At 35.9% G+C, this 19,540-nt stretch overlaps 2 protein-coding genes across 3 annotated transcripts in view; one reads left to right on the top strand and one right to left on the bottom strand.

Annotated features, from left to right (window-relative positions):
• TRPC5 (transient receptor potential cation channel subfamily C member 5) overlaps positions 1 to 5,266 on the top strand; it is a 298,330-nt gene extending 293,064 nt beyond the window's left edge. For both annotated transcript variants that reach the window (XM_078363587.1, XM_078363588.1), the window contains 2 exons: positions 338 to 427; positions 2,053 to 5,266. In XM_078363587.1, coding sequence (XP_078219713.1) covers positions 338 to 427; positions 2,053 to 2,745 — 783 coding nt within the window. In that variant the 3' untranslated portion in view covers positions 2,746 to 5,266. The remainder of the gene's footprint in view (positions 1 to 337; positions 428 to 2,052) is intronic.
• A 12,990-nt stretch (positions 5,267 to 18,256) lies between these two features.
• Positions 18,257 to 19,540, bottom strand: part of ALG13 (ALG13 UDP-N-acetylglucosaminyltransferase subunit) — a 75,549-nt gene continuing 74,265 nt past the window's right edge. The window contains 1 exon segment of the mRNA XM_003735803.6: positions 18,257 to 19,153. Within this exon segment, the coding sequence (XP_003735851.3) occupies positions 18,891 to 19,153 (263 nt within the window). The 3' untranslated portion in view covers positions 18,257 to 18,890.

Raw genomic sequence — 19,540 nt, 5'->3', positions numbered from 1 at the left:
TGTGTAATCTATCCTAAAGGAAAAGAATGTTAACTGTATGACCACGCAAGGATTATTCCACTCTTGTTATTTTATAAATGTGAATACATGTTTACCTTATGCTTGGGTAAAAGAATTTCCTTTAGGGTGAATTTGATTCTCCCACTGAATTCAGAGACGTAATAGTTGTTTAGCTAATGGACTTAACTCATTTTTTACAATAAAAGGCTGGATCCTGTGAGGATTTTCTACTGCAAAGAAGGTCTAAGCACATTTTATATCCTATGTAAGTTTCTTATTTTACTGAAAGTCTGAGAAAAAACTGAATGCTTCATGGTTTGTTTTTTTTTAATTCCAGGAAGTTATCAGGAATTTAGTCAAAAGATATGTGGCTGCTATGATAAGAAATTCCAAAACAAATGAGGGGCTAACAGAAGAAAATTTTAAGGTAATTTAATCATGAAGTGGTTTCTCATTTTACATATATAAGCATCATTTAATCTTCACAGTATGTGAGGTTTCTAGTGATAGAATTTCATCTGCTTACAATATAGCAAAGCCAATTACAATGCTTTCTCTCTTAGAATTGTCTCTCATCCAGTAGATGGAGAGATTTTAGCAATGTATGTCCCACCACAATCAGTGTTAGGAATGAAAGAAATCCTCTGTATGCATTCTTTTAATATTCTGGGTGTTTCTCAGTGTGGACATTGAATGCTTTAAATGATATGGTAAGGATGCATGGTGGTGAGGGAATGGGAAGCAAAGGGAAGATGCCTGGAGACTTAAAGATCTTCTTTACTTAAAAAATGTAAGACTAAAAAATCTGTTATTAAATCTAAGGTCTTAAGAAACTCTACCATTAAACATGAAAATTCTACTAGTGGCATTAGCCTAAAACAAATGTTTTCAACCAGGGGCAATTTTGTCCCAAGATCACATTTGGCACTGTCTGGAGATATTTTTGGTTGTCAGGCTGGCATCTGGACAGTAAAGACAAAGTTGCTACTAACCTTCCTAAAATGAATAGGACAGCTTCCCACAACAAGAATTATCCAGCCCAACATCAACAGTGCCGAGGTTGAGAAATCCTATCCTAGAACACAACTATATTTTCTAAAGCACATAGGAAGGCCATTATCCTTATTCATAGACATAATTCATCTACCAAAGGTCTGCTGTTTCAAGCACATAAGTGCTAAGTGCTCTGGTACAGTGGGGAGCAAGATCTAACCAACTCCTACTTTCAAGGCATGACAAACAATAGTATAGGGTAATGAACAATTGTATATTCTGACAGGTTAAACACAGGACACTGTGGAAACACAGAGAGGAGGGACACTCACCTGAGACTTGGTAGTCAATATAGACTTTTCAAAGGAAGTGATGCTTAAGCCGAGGCTTGAAAGAGAAGCCAGCCAAATAAAACGGAGTTGGGGAGAAGAGTGTTCTAGACAGAGAGAACAGCACAGGCAATGGCCCAGAGGCAAGGGAGAATGTGTCCAGTAGAGAGCCTGGGAAAAGGGTAGAAAGATGGAACTGGAGAAAGCAACCGGTACTAGGGCTTGAAAAACCTTGTAGTCCATGGTAAGGCATTTCTACTTTCTCCTAAAGTCAGTGACAGATTAGTAACAAGTTTTAAGCAGGGGAAGAACATAAACAGATTTCAGCTTGACTTTTAAAGGAACAACCCAGTATGTAAGCAGCCAGTTGGAGATAGAAGACGTTTCATGGAGACATGAACAAGTCTCAACCCAGTATGTGAGCAGCCAGTTGGAGATAGAAGACATTTCATGGAGACTTGAACAAGTCTTAAAACAGCAGTCTCATTACCTGACATTCCAGTTCGCTAGTTTCACTTCTTAGAGTCCTAAAGCTTTTTCTTCTTCAGTAGGAATATGCATATCTTTTATATGCAGACACCTGTAAGAGCCAGTGTCCTAATCAGATTTTTCTCGAATTTTGTGATTTTCTACTAGGCGAAAACCTGGAGCATTCCAAAAGTATCTAATGTGCCTACTTTGAAATAAAGATCAAGCTTCCTGACATAATGTGTCACTTCTCTTTTCCTAGGAATTAAAGCAAGACATCTCCAGCTTTCGATATGAAGTTCTTGACCTCTTGGGAAATAGAAAACACCCAAGGAGAAGCTTTTCCACTAGCAGCACTGAACTCTCTCAGAGAGATGATACTAATGATGGCAGTGGTGGGGCTCGGGCCAAATCCAAGAGTGTCTCTTTTAATTTAGGCTGCAAGAAAAAGGCTTGCCATGGGCCACCTCTCATCAGAACCATGCCAAGATCCAGTGGTGCCCAGGGAAAGTCAAAAGCTGAGTCATCAAGCAAACGCTCCTTCATGGGTCCTTCTCTCAAGAAACTGGGTCTCCTATTCTCCAAATTTAATGGTCATATGTCTGAATCCAGTTCAGAGCCAATGTACACAATTTCTGGTGGAATTGTTCAGCAGCACTGTATGTGGCAGGACATCAGATATTCTCAGATGGAGAAAGGGAAAGCAGAGGCCTGTGCTCAAAGTGAAATTAACCTCAGTGAGGTAGAATTAGGTGAAGTCCAGGGCGCTGCTCAGAGCAGTGAATGCCCTCTAGCCTGTTCCAGCTCTCTTCACTGTGCATCCAGCATCTGCTCCTCAAATTCTAAACTTTTAGACTCCTCAGAGGATGTATTTGAAACTTGGGGAGAGGCTTGTGACTTGCTCATGCACAAATGGGGTGATGGACAGGAAGAACAAGTTACAACTCGGCTCTAAGTCAAGTCCTTATCATCTGTTCTGGAACTCAACAGAAATTTGTCATTTCCTTGCTCTCAGAGGTGACACAAAATATGATTCCCTTACTGCCCCTGACCCCCAAAAAGGAGAGTGAAACTCCTATTTGCACCATCTTTTATAGCCACATTCTTCATTTTTATTATTTTCATTATTTTTTGCCTTTTTATACCTATAAATGCTAAGTCCATCTTACAACCAACTGAAAGGGTGTTGCACCTCATCAGCAGAGGTGCAGTTGGGTGCTTCACCCTTTTGCTTTGCTTTTATTACTTATGCTTCCTTGAAGACCCAGGTGCCACCTTGCTGTTGCTGCCACACAGATTCCTGACCATCCTCAGGATTTCATGCCATTTTCCCACAGAGCTGAGGGATGTGGTCAGCAGTCCCCACCAGCTGTCAGACAAGGCAAACTACCCTGCCTATCTTTGTTGCCATTCAGTGCTACACGCTGCCCATGCAGTTCAATGAACAGCATCAAAGGGAGGCTGAAGAGATTCCAAAGAATTGTCAGCTTGTAGTTTCTAGGTATAAGTGACTTGTTTCGTTCTTAAACACTACAACTTCTTATTGTGGGGGCTGTTGAGTTTTCTTGTTTCTTAAAGATGTGTTAGTTTCCTAATATGTGCCACTGAAATATTTACCCCATAGTATATGTTATATCTAATAAGTTAGGTGAAATCTTTTCCTGTGTTTGTGTGTTTCAGTTATCTTACATTTTAAAATTTGATAGTATCAAAATTAGTATTTAGAATTTGTGCTGTTTTTCAAAAACTTCTACTACACTCTAACCAGTAGTCACTACATCTCATACATTGGCAAGAAAAATAGTTGTCACATTTGTCGGGTCCTAGTCTGTTGATAGTTTTAATTATCATTGCTATCAAAGCATTTCTAAGATAAAAGCCTGAATTTGAAATATTTTATCAGAAAAATGTCATATTGCTGAAGTGTCAAAATATGAGAAAAGAGCATCTTAATTTTAATTAATTGCTTTATAAAATGGCAATTTTAGGTCGAGATAACCTAATTCACATTGCAGTTTTAATATTCATTGGGGCAGTGGAATTGCATGTGTAAATTATGTTAAATATAAAACATAACAACCCTAGTGGATTCATGGAATCATAAACGTGATCCAAATTCTACTGTCTTCAAAGAAAGCTGTATAAATTCTTTTCCACAGCTTAAGAGTACCTCATCAGAATACAGTGGTTCAAGTTAAAAAATAAAGTCCATAATGCATATGATCATCATTTTAGACCTGATAACCACTCAGAACAAGCTGAGCAAGGACGGTTTTTACCAACATTAGCTCAAAGGTTTCCTCAATTTAGATTCTAACATATGACCTGAAAAAACTTTAGGTCTGAATCCTACAGATTAAATTAATAGTGTATAGCCCAGAAAAGTAAAATAGTTAGGTGTCACCCTGCTCCTTTAAATGTCAACACCAATAGGAATCCATTTAGATTAATGTATGTAATTTCTGGTAAAAGAGAAATGAGGAATTTTCAAACACTGCAAATATGCCTCCAAAGTTGCTTTTGATAGTGTGATTTCTGTTATTTGGATTTCCATCTCTTTCAATAGCCTAGAGAAGAGCCAAATGGAGGGGGAAGGGCCAGAAATAGGAGGAGGTTTTGAAGAATAAAGCCTCAGACCCAGGGAAAAGTGATCAAGTGAAAAAGCTGCATCAAGATTCATTTGGCAAGAGGTTGTCCCAAAATAATTCCTTGATCATATCTGAAGTGGGTTTTCACTCAAATCAATTTCTCCCCTGCTTCACTGAGACTGTCATAAATGTCCTTGACATTTTATAATAGGTTACTTTCCAGAAAGGTTTCTGAAGTTATAGATTCAGCTTTCCAAATTGTCAAATTCACTTTGAATAATAATAGAACATGGGCTATATTTCTAACTCATATTAACAGCACCAAAAGAAATAGCATATAACCCTATTTCATAAAAAGAAAAACACGTTTTTCTCAGAAATGTATATCACTTCTGAAAACTTATGTATAATTGTTCTAGCAGTGACCATATCAACTCATCAGAAAACAGGCTAGCCAGACATGGAACTGTATTCCAAAAGTCTTCTGTTATATTCTAAAGACATCCTATGTGTAAATCAATCTCTACTGCTGAAAGAACCAGTGTCATATGTCACAGGAGGACATTCCTTTTCAGATCTTCTCAGGGTTATCGTTGTTGTGACTTGGGCTTAAGACTTTACTAGCTATAGTGAAGCCTCCTTTAGGATAGGGGTTAAAGCTAAACAGCTGTTGCCCTAACTTCCATGTTGGTGACACCAACATTTTTATTAACTCTAATTCATTACAAAGTAGGAAAGGAAAGAGATTTTGTTCACCTCCTTACTCTCTTGATCAGATATCACAAAAGGTATTTCAAGTGAAAATGCTTAGGTATATCCTCTGACCCTAGAGGAATTATAAGCCAACTTGACAGTAAACTTAAAAACATAAAAAGTTAAGAACTAAAAGAGAATTTTATAAAAGATTTACTCTATTCCAACCTCATGTTTTACAAATAGAAAATAAGCCCAGAGAAAGACAATGACTTGCTCAAGGTTACAGAACTGGTCGGTAAACTGAAATCTTCTAGATTACAGAAGACATTTATTAGTAAGCATGTATGTTATATATAGGCAATGTGAAAATGAAGTGGCCATTACAGATACCCTTTTGTTGTGGTATCTGTAATGGCCACTTCATTTTCCCATTGTGAACTCCAGAATGCTGTGAACTCCAAAAACTTCAGACTATTTAAATGTAAAGTAAAAAAATGTACTGCAAAATTAAACACAAATAATACAAAAATCATTTACTACTTATCTAAAATATCCATATCATGGTCCACCTACATTACAGTTGGCTTATCACTTCCAGGAACCTTGGATTCATTTATTTGATCTCATAAAGTCTCCCTAATGAGGGTAAAAATTAAAAATAAAATGTGAATTGTATTAGAAAGTGACCATTGTTTAAGTATCTCCTCCACCTCTAGCTTTAAGTCCAATGAAATACAAAAATAGAGGAAAGTTTCTAAATTTAAAATCATTTTTGGAAGATGCCAAACTTTACAGGGATATATATGCTCCAAGTTATGCTTCTGTCTACTTAAATGGAGATATTAAAAAATTCCATTCTGCCTCCCAGAATAATTTTTTATTCCACTGTGCCTGCAATTTGATTTTTTTTTTTGACTTTTTTTTTTTTTTTTTTTTTTGAGACGGAGTTTCACTAGTTACCCAGGCTGGCTTGCAATGGCGCGATCTCGGCTCACAGCAACTTCTGCCTCCTGGGTTCAGGCAATTCGCCTGCCTCAGCCCCCTGAGTAGCTGGGATTACAGGCACGCGCCACCATGCCCAGCTAATTTTTTGTATTTTTAGTAGAGACGGGGTTTCACCATGTTGACCAGGATGGTCTCAATCTCTTGACCTCATGATCCACCCACCTCGGCCTCCCAAAGTGCTGGGATTACAGGCTTGAGCCACCGCGCCCGGCCTTTAATTTTTTTTAAAAAATGAAGGCCTCCATTTTTCAAATGACTTAATACCTTTTCCAGAAAAGAACTTTATAGTTATGGCAGTACAAACCTCCTCTGAAAACTTCAGTGGGAACTTCAGAGGTAAATATGAGGCCATACCTTAGCCTGAAAATACAAATAACCATTGGCATTCATGTTGCATCGTGGGTGAAACTCGAGTGATGTTTTGACTGATAGTTTTAGTGGCCCAGACTTTGGTTTGTGAAATCATCAGGTAAAGAGTACTTGAAGATAGGCAGCAAATCCTTTGTTTAAAATAGCTAAAAAAAAAAAGTGAGTTGTGCATGGTGGCTCACTCCTATAATCCCAGCACTTTTGGAGGCCGAAGTGGGCAGTTCATTTGAGTCCAGGAGTTTGAGATCAGTTTGGCCAACATGGTGAAACCTGTCTCTACTAAAAATACAAAAATTAGCTGGGCATGGTGGTGCACGCCGGTAGTCTCAGCTACTCGGGAGGCTGAGGCATGAGAATCGCTTGAACCTGGGAGGCGGAGGTTGCAGTGAGCTGAGATTATGCCACTGTACTCCAGCCAGAGCAAGACTCTGTCTCAAAAATAAATAAAAATAAAGGTACCTAAGAAAAATTTAGCATATTTTATTGGTAATCAAGTTTTCAAAAGATTGCTCATATAGACGTAGTCAATGCAAATTGATCCAAGTGTTCAGATCATTTAAATAACCTCTTCATACCTACTTCCCAGATTTCCCTACCTTCAACCCCTGCAACTTTGCCTCAAAACTGAATATTTTAGATTATTTGGTTTGCTTTATCTAGATAATTGCTCCAAATAGCCAACTTGCTGGTGTAGAACTCACTAGTGGGAACTGAGTACCCCAAATAAAAGTGAGCTTTACTTTAGCACAGAAAAACATCGTTGCCGTTATATTTCCAATAAACCTTCCAGTAACTTTTTTCCAACAGATGTCAGTTTGGGCTTGCTCTGCCTTCTGGGGTATGTCTGTAAAAGTGAGAACATGTCTGTGTATATACATACACACATATAACAAAACTTAATAGCATTTAATTGTTCTGCCTTTGGCTCTTTATCCCTTTAGGTAATTACTAGATCATTTTAAAGAGAGGGAAGCAGGAATAACTTTTCAATGGAGACATTTCCTGAGGTGTGAGGAACTGCCAAAATGAACTGCCATGATAGCATCTTCTGTAGCACTTTTATATTGAGAGCTATCAAGATCTGAGGTTCCTAGTTTTGTTAAAAAACGCATTTAGGTCAGAATAAATTAACTGGAAAATTTTTAAATACATACTTTTGGCAAAATAAAGTCTGCATATTTCAGATTTATTGTATACCTGAGATTTGGTACATACTTGGAAGTGTTAATACTCATTCATATGCTGGTATGTAGCCTAGAATTTTCATCTATGGCATGGTGATCCAGAGGAGGTGTTAGTGGGTGCCTTGTGAGAGCTTTACTTTTAAAAAATGGAATGTTTAAGAAACAGAGTTAACTACTGGAATGATAAAGGCAGCAAGTCAAGGTGCTCTAGCATCTTTAGGCTCAGTATTTGTGTTATCCCCAACTTGAGTGGATTTGTATCTGGTACTTGATTATTGAATCTGAGTTGTGTTCATTCTTTTTCTAAAGATATACCATCAATGTTTGTTGTACCTAAGAGACATATACATATTAAGAATTATAATACTTAAATATAAAACTAAGTAGAATACCCTTATGCCAAAAAGCTAGTTTTCTTATATGATGTGAAAAGCTGTGAATGCTCTAGAGGCTTCCTGTTACTACACAAATAAAGGCAAACAATTTCTGTAGGAACATAAACAGCCCACAACTTTTGATCATTGTAATCAACTGTTAAACACCCATGAAAGTAGCATGTATCTGTCCTACTCTTCTCCCCCTCAAAAAACTTTCTTTATAACTCTAAGTGACTTGATAGAATCAAAAAAGACTAACTGAGGAAGTAGGTAAGAATGGCTGGCAACGTGAAGGTCATTTTCACCATTTTTCAGCATATTTGCCCTTTGACTTTAGCAGGTTTGGGGGCATCTTAACATCCCAGGAGTTTACACACATGCACACAAAAGGCACTGTTCTCAGTAGCACTTGATCGAATAGGTGGAAATGTGCCTTTTATTTAAACCTAAGGTAGCCAGCCACTTGAAAGTGCAATTAAGCTGAGTTTGGCCATTTTATATTTTTTCCCAGAAGTTCAATATATTCATTCCCAAAATACTCATTGCCACCAACTGCCTTCCAACCTAAGAACCCTCTGTACAGTCCTCCAGTCTTACACAATTCTTAAAGCTGACCCTTGTAAGGAATAAAGGAGGCTTTGGATTTTTTATGGGATTGGGAAACTTAGATGGTGATAGTGTAGTAAAGAGATGGTTGGAAAAGCTTTTGAAGTAAGGACGAGTGAGGATATGTACTTTAAAACATGGGGCTAAACCACCAAATTGTCAATTTTTTGGATGACCAAATTGAGATGAGTCATCTGATTTTAAAATGTAATTTAAAATGGTTAATTAAAACATTAACACCACCATTTCTCCTTTAATAAAATTCAAAAACTGCAACAATATATGAAAACAGAACCACTTCCAAATCATTTTTCAAATTTTAGGTCATATTTGGGTTGAATTTCAGATATTAACAAGTTCTCAACCTTGGGATCACTATAAATATAAGTTCAACACACTAAACTCATAGTGCAGTTTCACAAATGGGCTTTCATAAATATGTACATGTTAGGCAATTATTGGAAAGATCACTTTCTTCAAATTTCATCTAAGAAATAAAGTGCGTTTATGAAAACAGCATCAAAGAGAAATGAAAGCTAAAATTAAGGAAGGGTACTATGGCAAAAAGCCAGATTATATACTTGCTATCATCTTTTAGCCTTATAAATTTGAAATAAACATAAAATAGGATAATGACTGATATTTTCATAAACATACCAGAACTTATGCACTCAAATGAATATGGTCCTTTAAAGTAGTCACCTTAAAAAGTCACACCCATATTCTAATGATGCTGCCATTGCTCAACCGACTTTGTACTTCTGCTTTTGAAATGATTTTCAAAGTCCACAATATAATCTCTGAATATCCTCAATGGTAGAAAATCATGATCCTCTAATATTTAATTTTTAGAAATTTAGAAATGGTCAAAAGTAATTTTAGATCCACATTTGGTAAAAGATGGGGTGGTCAAGCTGAGTACCACTTTCTCTAGTTAAAAAAATTTTTTTTCAAGTGCTATTACACAATAGGCACCTTGATAGACACAATTATAAAATAATGAGACTGTCTCTTGTGGGATTTGTAAAGTGACCTGGAATTGCTCTTAGGAATCAAGTTTTTTCCCCTAATTAGCTTTATTGAGAAATAATTTATGCACAATTGCCAGCATCCATTTAAAGTGTACAAATTGGTGAGTTTTCAGAGTTGTATATGTCCCTGGAAGCACCAGCCAAAATCAAGATATAGAATATCGCCATCACCCTCTCAAGAATCCTTGTTCCTCTTTATACCCTGGAATCTAGTTTCGAATAGGCTTGGAACAGTGGCAGCCTCACAAGAATAAGCACATAGCCTCCAGAAAAGAACACTTTAAAGGGCAATATATTTAGATACAGAACCTTCAATGATTTGGGAACAACCATAATGATTAACTCTTGAAACATTTGTGTTTAAATAGTAAAATACATTGGGTTCCAATGGCTTATGCTGTAAATAAACTCATAATTGACACCTCAAACTTATTTGATCCTTAGGAAATTAAACTGTATAGCACAGAGGCTCTGATGACTAGGCGATTAACAGGGAGGGAGACAATAAAGAAAAACCACCAGCCTCCATAGAAAATGGAGGGGAAGATTTTGGACTCATAAGAAACCATGGTGGCAGAAGCAATGGAAAGAGTCTCTAATGGCAAAATGGAAGCCAATTAGCTGAATGTGTTCAGGTCATTTGAAAATCACATATTCAGATTACGTATTCCCTGTATAAGATCTAGTCACAGTATTTAAAGTTTAGCCTCATCATGTTGTGGTCACACCTTGTAGGACTTCCTTGTAAAGCAGATTAAGCAATAAGTTGAAATACCCAAAGCAAAGTAACCTGTAATCCAGTAAGGAGTGATAACTGTGCTTAACATACTTGGGCAGGAAAAGCAGCCAGAATTCTCAAGTGCCTTAACAGGATAATTGGAACCAATGGCATTAAAATGAATATTGTGTGAGCACATGAGAAGTCCTCTAAACCCAAAGGGTTAACACATTAGTCTATGGTTTAATGTAAAAGGAAATTCAATTCAATAAATTAACTTTAACTTTTCAAATTACTACTTTATCAAAATAAAACTGTATCTTATTTCAACAGTAAAGACACAGACTTTACCAGGAAACTTCAGATATGGATAAACACATCCTTATCAAGCAAAGACATTTTAGTTTTTGTTTCTTATAACATAGGAACGCACACCAGAAGTACTGTTCAGCAGAACAATATTTAAACTCTTCACAGGATTCTATTTATTCCAGATTTCTCAAACACAGGGTTGAAATTAGGGCTGGGAGTTTCTTTCTACTCAAAACAATGAATGCAGTCTGCTGCTACAAGCTAACATTTGGCAGTAGGAAAGAGAAAACTAGAAAATACAAGCTATGTGTAATTCACCTTCTAAGCCTAGTTGGCGGCCCCAACCACATATCACCGTAGAGAAAGGGTGTCAAATTTAAGTTTGAAATGATAAATCTCGAGCAAAATCATGAAAAGGAAAAATTCCAAATTTGTCTGTGTAAATGGCATTGGCTTTGAAGACTATTTTAGAAGTGCAAATCTCTTTAAATAACTATCACTTTTATTTAAACACTTTCTGTAAGAAGTGCATAGTGTCAATCTTAACATATTAAAAAGAATCTTGTACAATAAAATCATTTTGTGTATTTTTAGCTTCAGTACCAACAAAATAAAGTATTTACTTTTTTCCCCTAAAATGTATGGCAACTCAAATTTGTTATGTTCCTCCCTTTTTTAGTGTAATCATTTGTAGCCACCAATTATTAACATTTACGAACAACAGATTCCACAATGCAATATGCCTAGCAGAAACACTAAGCAGACCTCTAGAGTCCAACATATTTTGAAAAGTATATGAGAATAAATAACATTCTAATTTTTATGTTTTTCATTAAACAAAGCTGATTAGTATTTAACAATTTAATAATAATTTATAAGAACTATGAGATGATGAAGTAAAGAGACCAATAGCTTCAAAGCTATACCTTACAATATCAAAAAACCATAGAAGCCTCGATCCTGGAAATTAATAATTCTTCATTGAGTACTTAAAGTATGATACATATTGCAAAGAACAGTTGGAATCTGTGAGCCAGCAAGAAGACATATAAACGGAGGTTAAGCTGGTCATGATAAACCAGCGTAATCTGAGTACATTTGAGCAATAATTTCAGAATCAGGTGACATTTCTTCAGATTTTTTTGTAGTCACAAGACTTTTCAGCAACTAGCTTTCCACTAATTCAGATTATAGAAGTTTGATGGTCTTATTTTACTGATTAACTTTTACACCAGCAGGGCACTGGTTAGCATATCGGACAGAACAGCTTAACTTTCTGCTAAATAACTCACCTGCAAGTCCTGGCCTAATTATTTTAAACATAAATGATAACATTTACACACTGGCTAGATAATTAAAATAAGAAGTATATTTGACAAAGATTTGCAACCAGCATATACAAAGATCTCCTATAATGCAATAACACAAATTATTTGAACACACTTCACAAAGATACACAAATGAACAAGCACATAAAAATGCTTGATACGGAAAAACAATCAGGGAAATGTAAATTAGATACCACTTACTACACCTCTGCCAGGATGACTAAAATTAAAAATACTGACACCACCATAGGCTGATGGTAATGAGAAACTGGAACTGTCATACATTATTGATGGGAGTTTAAAATGGTACAATCACTTGAGAAAAATATCCTGCAGTTTCTTATAAAAAAAACTAAACATACACCTCACCTATGACACTATTCTATTCCAAGAGAAATGAAAACATGTGCTCACAAAAAGACAGAAAAATATCCATAGAAGATTTATAATATTAAAAAAAACTGGAAGTGGCCCAGGTGTCCATCAAAAAGATAAACTATGGCATATTCATATAATGAAATAATATTCAGCAATAAATTTTTGACATACACAACATAGATAAATCCCAAATACATTACGCTGAAAGAAGCCTTACACAAGAGAGCATATTTCATTTATGCACAGTTAGAAAAACAGAAAACTAATCTATGATATGTGAGAAATCAGAACCAAGAATGGTTACCTAGGGGAATGGGGATAGAAGAATTTGGGAAGAAGCATGAAGAGATTTTCTGGGGGTGATGTTATCTTGATCAGGCCTTTGGTTTCACAAGTATGTGATTTATCAAAACTCACTGCATCCAACACTTAAGATTGGTGCATTTCACTGCATGTAAACTTTACCTCAAAAGAAAAAAAATCTTAAAAACTGAACTCTAGTTAACAATCTGCATGAAATGTTTACATGTAAACGGTACTTAGGTTTCCAATTTTCTTTGAAATGCATCGAAAATAAGGACTTACAGATGGATATTCAAAAAGGTAAGTATAGGAAAATGTTAAGAACAGAACCTAGATGGTAAATATATGGATGTTAACAATTCCTTCAAATTCTGTGTTTAAAAGATTTTTATAATAAAAGGTTGGAAAAAATAAGCAGTGAGTACAGGAAAAGAAGTAAATTAACAAAACCCCATGCCATGTTTCAAAATAGCCAGGAAGGGAAAAACTTCTTGTGTAGTTGAAGCTATTTTAGCAGAGCTAAAAGGAATCAAAATCAAAACAAAGTTCAACTGCTAAAACAAGCAAAACAACTGAATATAAAATAGCTTTTTATTAAGGAAAAATGTTCTCTTTGATGTAGCTAATATACCAGGGCAAGGAAATAAAACATTAGTTTAAGTCTAGTACTAGGGTAGAATTTTTTCTACAATTCTGTAAACAATTTGAAAAACCTGTATTAGTTTGGAAAGAGCCAAAAGTTCTGCAAGAAAGATTTGCTAATTATGTGACGGGACTGACCATCTATATAGCACTAATAAATCAATACTACAAACCAATATTTGGCTAGAATAGATCTTAACATTTTTGTTCACTGACTGGTCTGAATTTGTAAGAACTGATTCAGTTTAACCTCAATATTGTTTGTAATGACCCCACCCCCTTCACAAAAGGTCTACTCAGTGACAAGAAATACCTACCGGGAAAAAACTAAACAAACAGCAGTTCAATAGTCAGATTTTCTTGTTCCCAAGATCCCCCCACCCCCAGCGGCCAAAGAAAAAAAGTAAACTCAAAAGTGGTGGTGATTATTGGGAAAACAATTACTGAAACAGTAAAACCTGAATTGGTTCACTTACCTCAATTAGTTTCAACTACAAATAAATGTCATGTGTTTAACAAAATTGGTTTTATGTGTAGCAAGTGAATATTAAGAATTACAGAATTTCAAGAACCCATTTTTTATAACTTTCCCCAAAACTCAGATGTTCTAAGGTATCTATGAACCTATGTGACAGCCTCTCTACAACCTTATACATTTAATACTTTTCAGGATTCAAGACAACATTTTAAAAAACCCAAACTCATACTAATTTCATAAGCAAACATCTCCTCTCCAGATGGCAGGTTACTAAGGCAGTTTTTTATTAAAAATTTGAAACAAAATGGCATAATAAACCCAAGTTTCAATGATAATTATTCAACAACACACAGCTAATGTTCTTTCATATATAATACTCATCCTGAAATTATTTTGAAGCACTTCCCATATTTATCACTCTAAAGCAGTTTTAGTCACAGAGGTCATTACCTAAGCTACATCTCTCACACACAGGCACCTTCCATGTCCCTGAAATGTATTTTAGGGAAAAATGCCATTGGACGTTGAGGTAGGAGAGAAGACAAGTGTTCTAAATTAAGTTGCTCCTATTGAAACTAAACATTCCAGTTAGGATGGAGGGAAACAAGAGGTTGTCTCCTGCTATATAGGTTGAGTATCCCTTATCAGAAATGTTGGGTTCCAGAAGTGTTTGGAATTTCAAATTTTTTCGGATTTTAGAATATTTGCATTATATTTACTGGTTGAGCATCCCTAATTCAAAATTCCAAATTGCCACAAAGAGCATTTTCTTTGAGCAGCAAGTCAGTGCTCAAAAAGGTTCAGATTTTGGAGGATTTCAGATTTTCAGATTAGGGATGCTCAGCCTGTATTAGTTCTCTTGAATTCTTATATAAATTACATAAATTCTTCATTATAAATGTAAATATAAAATGCTTTAAAGAGGTTTCATATAAAATGAACTAAATTTGTCCCAGATTTACAAAAGTCTACATTAAGTCTATGCTCCACCCTCCCCACTAGACTATATCATTATCTATGGAGATCTGCCTAAGTTCTGAATGTCTGTTGCTCACATAAGAAAAAAAAAACCATGATTTGTTTACTTTTTTAAATCCAAAGCTAATTGAAAGGTTAGCCTTGATTATAAGCTTTAAGGAAATGAAAGCTGTTTTAAATTCATCAGTCTTAAATTTCAACAGTAAAACCAACTCAATGTTTTCATCTGCTCTTAATCAAGACAGAAAACCACAATCAGTTTTGAGAATAAATATATAAAGCATAAAAATGAATTTAATTATTTTTCCTGGCTATGAGAAATTATCCAGCTTTTTACCTTTAGCGTAACCAGATTTATGTCAGGAAGGGGCTGGAAGGGTCCCAAACAAACTAGTGTCTATATATTTCTTTTCCCTAACAATTCTAAATGGATGAAATTTGGTTAAAAGCAGAGAAAAGACAGGATACCTTTTGTAACAAGAGCAACTTAAGAGGTAATCCGTAAAAAGGAGAAATCTACCACTATGTTTATCCTATATGGTGATTAAACATGTTAAGTATTAGGGTTTTGTTTTTCATCACAAGAAAAACCACTTCCTTTTTACCTAGGAACTGCCTCCAAAAACAATTGCAGACTGCTGCAGCAGCACAGGCTACCCTCACCTCTCCCCCAACAATAGGAGAGCCAGGACTGGCTCCTTGATTATTTCTTAGGGAAGACTGATTGTAATACATAAACAAAGAGAACTTGCATGATTTAAGCAGACCATAAATACAGACATCAATTGATAATTAGTTCAATCTAGTACACACATTGCTTTCAGGTTACGTTAATACCAATCATGATTAAATTTCATTAACTGGTAACAGATCGCAAGGCAAGGCAGTATCATTTAAGTTTGAAATAAAAACCAATCAACTAGAAATCTAAGGCAGATGTGCTTGTCCCAAAACTCACCAAACAAACCCATATTCTCAAGACTACAACTTTCTAAAAACACCCCGTAGAAGCTAGTGAACCACTGACTGCTGAAGATAGAGGACAATCACTTGCTGTGAAATCTGTGTACCTCAGAAATTTTAGCACATTAAAAAAATGTTGGGAAAGGGCTGTTCCATAAGCTTGACTAAAACAAACTTTTATGCAAAACACAATTTGTAGGCTGCACAAATTGAGAACCCAGGAGGTTAGCAGAGAAGTTAAAACACTAATACATACAGTTAGTTTGTTGTAAAACATTAGTGCACTGCCGTTCATCTCAAGTTGTCAAGACGCTAACTTGTAGTGTAAGACCTTCTTAAAATCAAGGATAAAAAAACCAAATCCAATCAGTATTGTCTATTCTGAAGCAGAACCGTTTGGTATACTGGCTTATTTAGAACTCACTAATATTAATCATCTTGAGAACAGTACATTGAAGATATATCTTCTTTGCAATGGATTCCACTCCAGTACCTTCAACTGTTCAAGCACTTCAAGCCCTGATGTCTCAAATTTTTCTTTTTCATCAGGGTGTAGCCATAGGGTGAAAGGAGAGACTGATTCACAAACATGAATAACCTTTTAAGAAAGTGATATAAATAGATTTTGTGGCAACCAATTTTATTTGAAAAATAAAAAGAGGCTTTATGGAATTTAATAGTTTAGATCTACAAATCTAAGTTCATATCACTTTACAGGTGAGGAAACTAAGAATCAGAAAAGTAAGTGACCTACCTATCCCAGCCCAGCTAGTAAGTCAGAGCCTGAGTTCTAATTTTTATGCTTCTTCAGCCAAACAGTACTGGAAATTGAAAGCTTGGATTATTCTTTGTTCAAAATTTACTATGCTATATACATATTTTTAAATACTAGAGATATATTATATTTTGAAATAATTACTATCATGGTTGCCAAATGAATTTTCCAATTTTATCTTTATTATTATACTTTAAGTTCTGAGATACACATGCAGAACGTGCAGATTACATAGGTATATAGGTGCCATGGTGGTTTGCTGCACCCATCAACCTGTTATCTACATTAGGTATTTCTTCTAATGCTATCCTTCCCCATGCCCCCCACCACTTGACAGGCCCTGTTGTATGATGCTCCCCTCCCTGTCTCCATGTGTTCTCATTGTTCAACTCCTACTTATGAGTGAGAACATGCAGTGTTTGATTTTCTGTTCTTCTGTGAGTTTGCTGAGAATGATGGTTCCCAGATTCATCCATATTGCTGCAAAGGACATGAACTCATTCTTTTAAATAGCTGTTTGTTAGGTGACATAGAGCAAAGTATTCATGATGATTTGCCCCTCAGAGGAGAATTAATCAATACAGACCATCTTGTGGTCTTCAGATAGATTAAAGGGAGAAGGCAAAAAAGGATGATGAAATGTGTCTCACAGCAAGCCAAAGAGAAGCCAGGCCTTCAGAGCCTTCAGAGACACAAGGTTAAGTCTAAAAACAAAAATGGTAAGATGTGACTAAAAAAAAAAAATACCCTCGAATGAAGGCCTCAGCAGCAAGTGTTTCTCTGAACTTCTCCTGCCCTCCTGTCCTGTCTCTTAGTCTCCTCCTTCCCCAAAGCTAGCCATAGAAACCAGAACTCCTCTTCCCCAAGGTGGGTCATAGAAACCAGAACCCCTTTTTCCTGAATGCCAGCCATAAAACCTAAAAATATTACTCTAGCTTTTCTAAAACCTAAAAATATTATTCTACCTTTCTATGTAAAAACTGGCCATAAAAAATTATCTGAACTACCTGGTTTGATTGTCAGAAGATGCCCCCACCCCATTCCAAAGAGGATCCTGTCCCACACCCAGAAGGGAGGAATGTGTGCTCAGAGAGGCCAAGAATATGAACAAGCCTTGTTGGGTTTCTCCTACTGAAGTCCATTAGCAGATCATACCCTTTTTATCCAATCATATTTCTATATGGCTGTTTATACTTTGTTGAACCTAAGCATAACAATGGACAATTTCCCCTGTACTTTGGGTCTTCATTCTGAAGGTTCCCGTGTACACATTAATAAAATTTGTATGCCCTTTCTCTTATCTGCCTTTTGTGAGCTGAGTTTTCAGTGAACCTTTAGAGGGCAAAGGGGAAGTTTTTCCTTGGCCCCTATAACAACTATTGGAAGTATAGGATAATGAGAAAGTCTAAAGTTCCATAAGAGGGTTATAGATGCTTTAAAACACACACACACGCACACCCCATAAAAGGAACATTCTCCAGAGAAAAGACATAGATATGGTAGTACGCACCATAAAAGGAACATTCTCCGAAGAAAAGACATAGATATGGTAGTATGCACTGCAATGACTCGAAATTAAATAACATCTCAAGTGACCCTGCAATTACTCCCCACCAGCTCATGCTAAAAATTCATTCTTTTGCAACCAGAATGCCAGAGACAAAACATGTTGAAACAATCAAATGTTGGTACTCTTTGCTGCCATGAAAACGCAAAAAGAAAAAAATCCCACTCGTTTTGGCAATTTTAAATGCTAGTTTTTATTTACTACTAACTGCAAAAGACACCAATACTGTACAGAACACTTAACATAAATCCGGTATTAAACAATAGCGTATGGGATAAATCTAAAGCAGAGCACTATGTGCCTTCAAAACTGATACCACAGAATGCATCTTGGTTCAGACAATTCTCAAGAAACCTGAAGAGCTCTTTGAGTTATCCCGAAGCAAAGGCTCTTGGTTTTACTTTCTAGAAAAAAGTAGAAGTTATTCCAATTCTGCATGGTTTAACATGATGTGATTTCTGAACCAAGGAAATACTTTATATGATTTATTCACTTATCAATTGGTACCATCAGCTAATATAAAGTTGACAAATGGCTGACAGAAAAACAGCTGAATACAATGAAGTATGGTCAATATGGGGCCAGTTGTACATCTACCTCAATTTCCCTAGTCACAGCCCAAAATAATATCCTTTTAAAGTACTATTTTAAATCAAAAGATAAAATAATTTTAAAGACAAATATAATAGTAAACACTCTAACCACCTACATCATTTAACCACTAACACAAAATACTTTTTAAAAACCAAAACAGCAAAAAAAAAAAAAAAGGCAGTGCAAGAATACTTCATACTGCTGAATCTTATGTACCCTGAGGTATATAATGAGAATTTGGGGGAGATGGAGCAATATGGCCAATTTGCCCAGGATTTATAGCACCATGAATTTGAGAACCACCATATACTGCACCAACTGGATGCCAGGGGGGAACACAGGAATAATCTGGCACAACCGGAAGGCACGAGTCAAAACCTGGCAAAGGTGGCTGTCCATAGGGATCTGCCATTACTGCATAATAGACTGCTCCATGAGGGACAGATGTAGGATCAGCATTCGGAAAAGTACCTGAAAGAATGTATACAGTATACTTTATATACAAAAATTCACCAAAACAGAACCCTATGCAACATAAATGGATGTTCTCACAAGTGAAAATAAACTTAATATTAACTATAAGAAAGATCACAGCAACTGTAGCAGGGGCACTTTAAATACAAATAATGACTAAAACAGGCTACTGAAAGACAATATGAAAATTTCCAAATTAAAACATGTGAAATCTGTGTGTCAAATCTATTCAACCTACAGACAACTATCTTTCTGGGATGATTTAGGTACCAACAAGCAAAACACAAAAATACTCTCTAGAGTCTGAGTCCTTCTAATTAATTAAGCTCTTATAAGAGGTCACATTTGAGTCACCCAACAGTTTTGCAGTACAGTACACCATCT

The sequence above is a fragment of the Callithrix jacchus genome, chromosome X (assembly GCF_049354715.1).
Source record: "Callithrix jacchus isolate 240 chromosome X, calJac240_pri, whole genome shotgun sequence".
NCBI classification, from domain to species: Eukaryota; Metazoa; Chordata; class Mammalia; order Primates; family Cebidae; genus Callithrix; species Callithrix jacchus.
The sequence above is the reverse complement of the archived record's forward strand: the minus strand, read 5'-3'. Positions and strand labels throughout refer to the sequence as shown.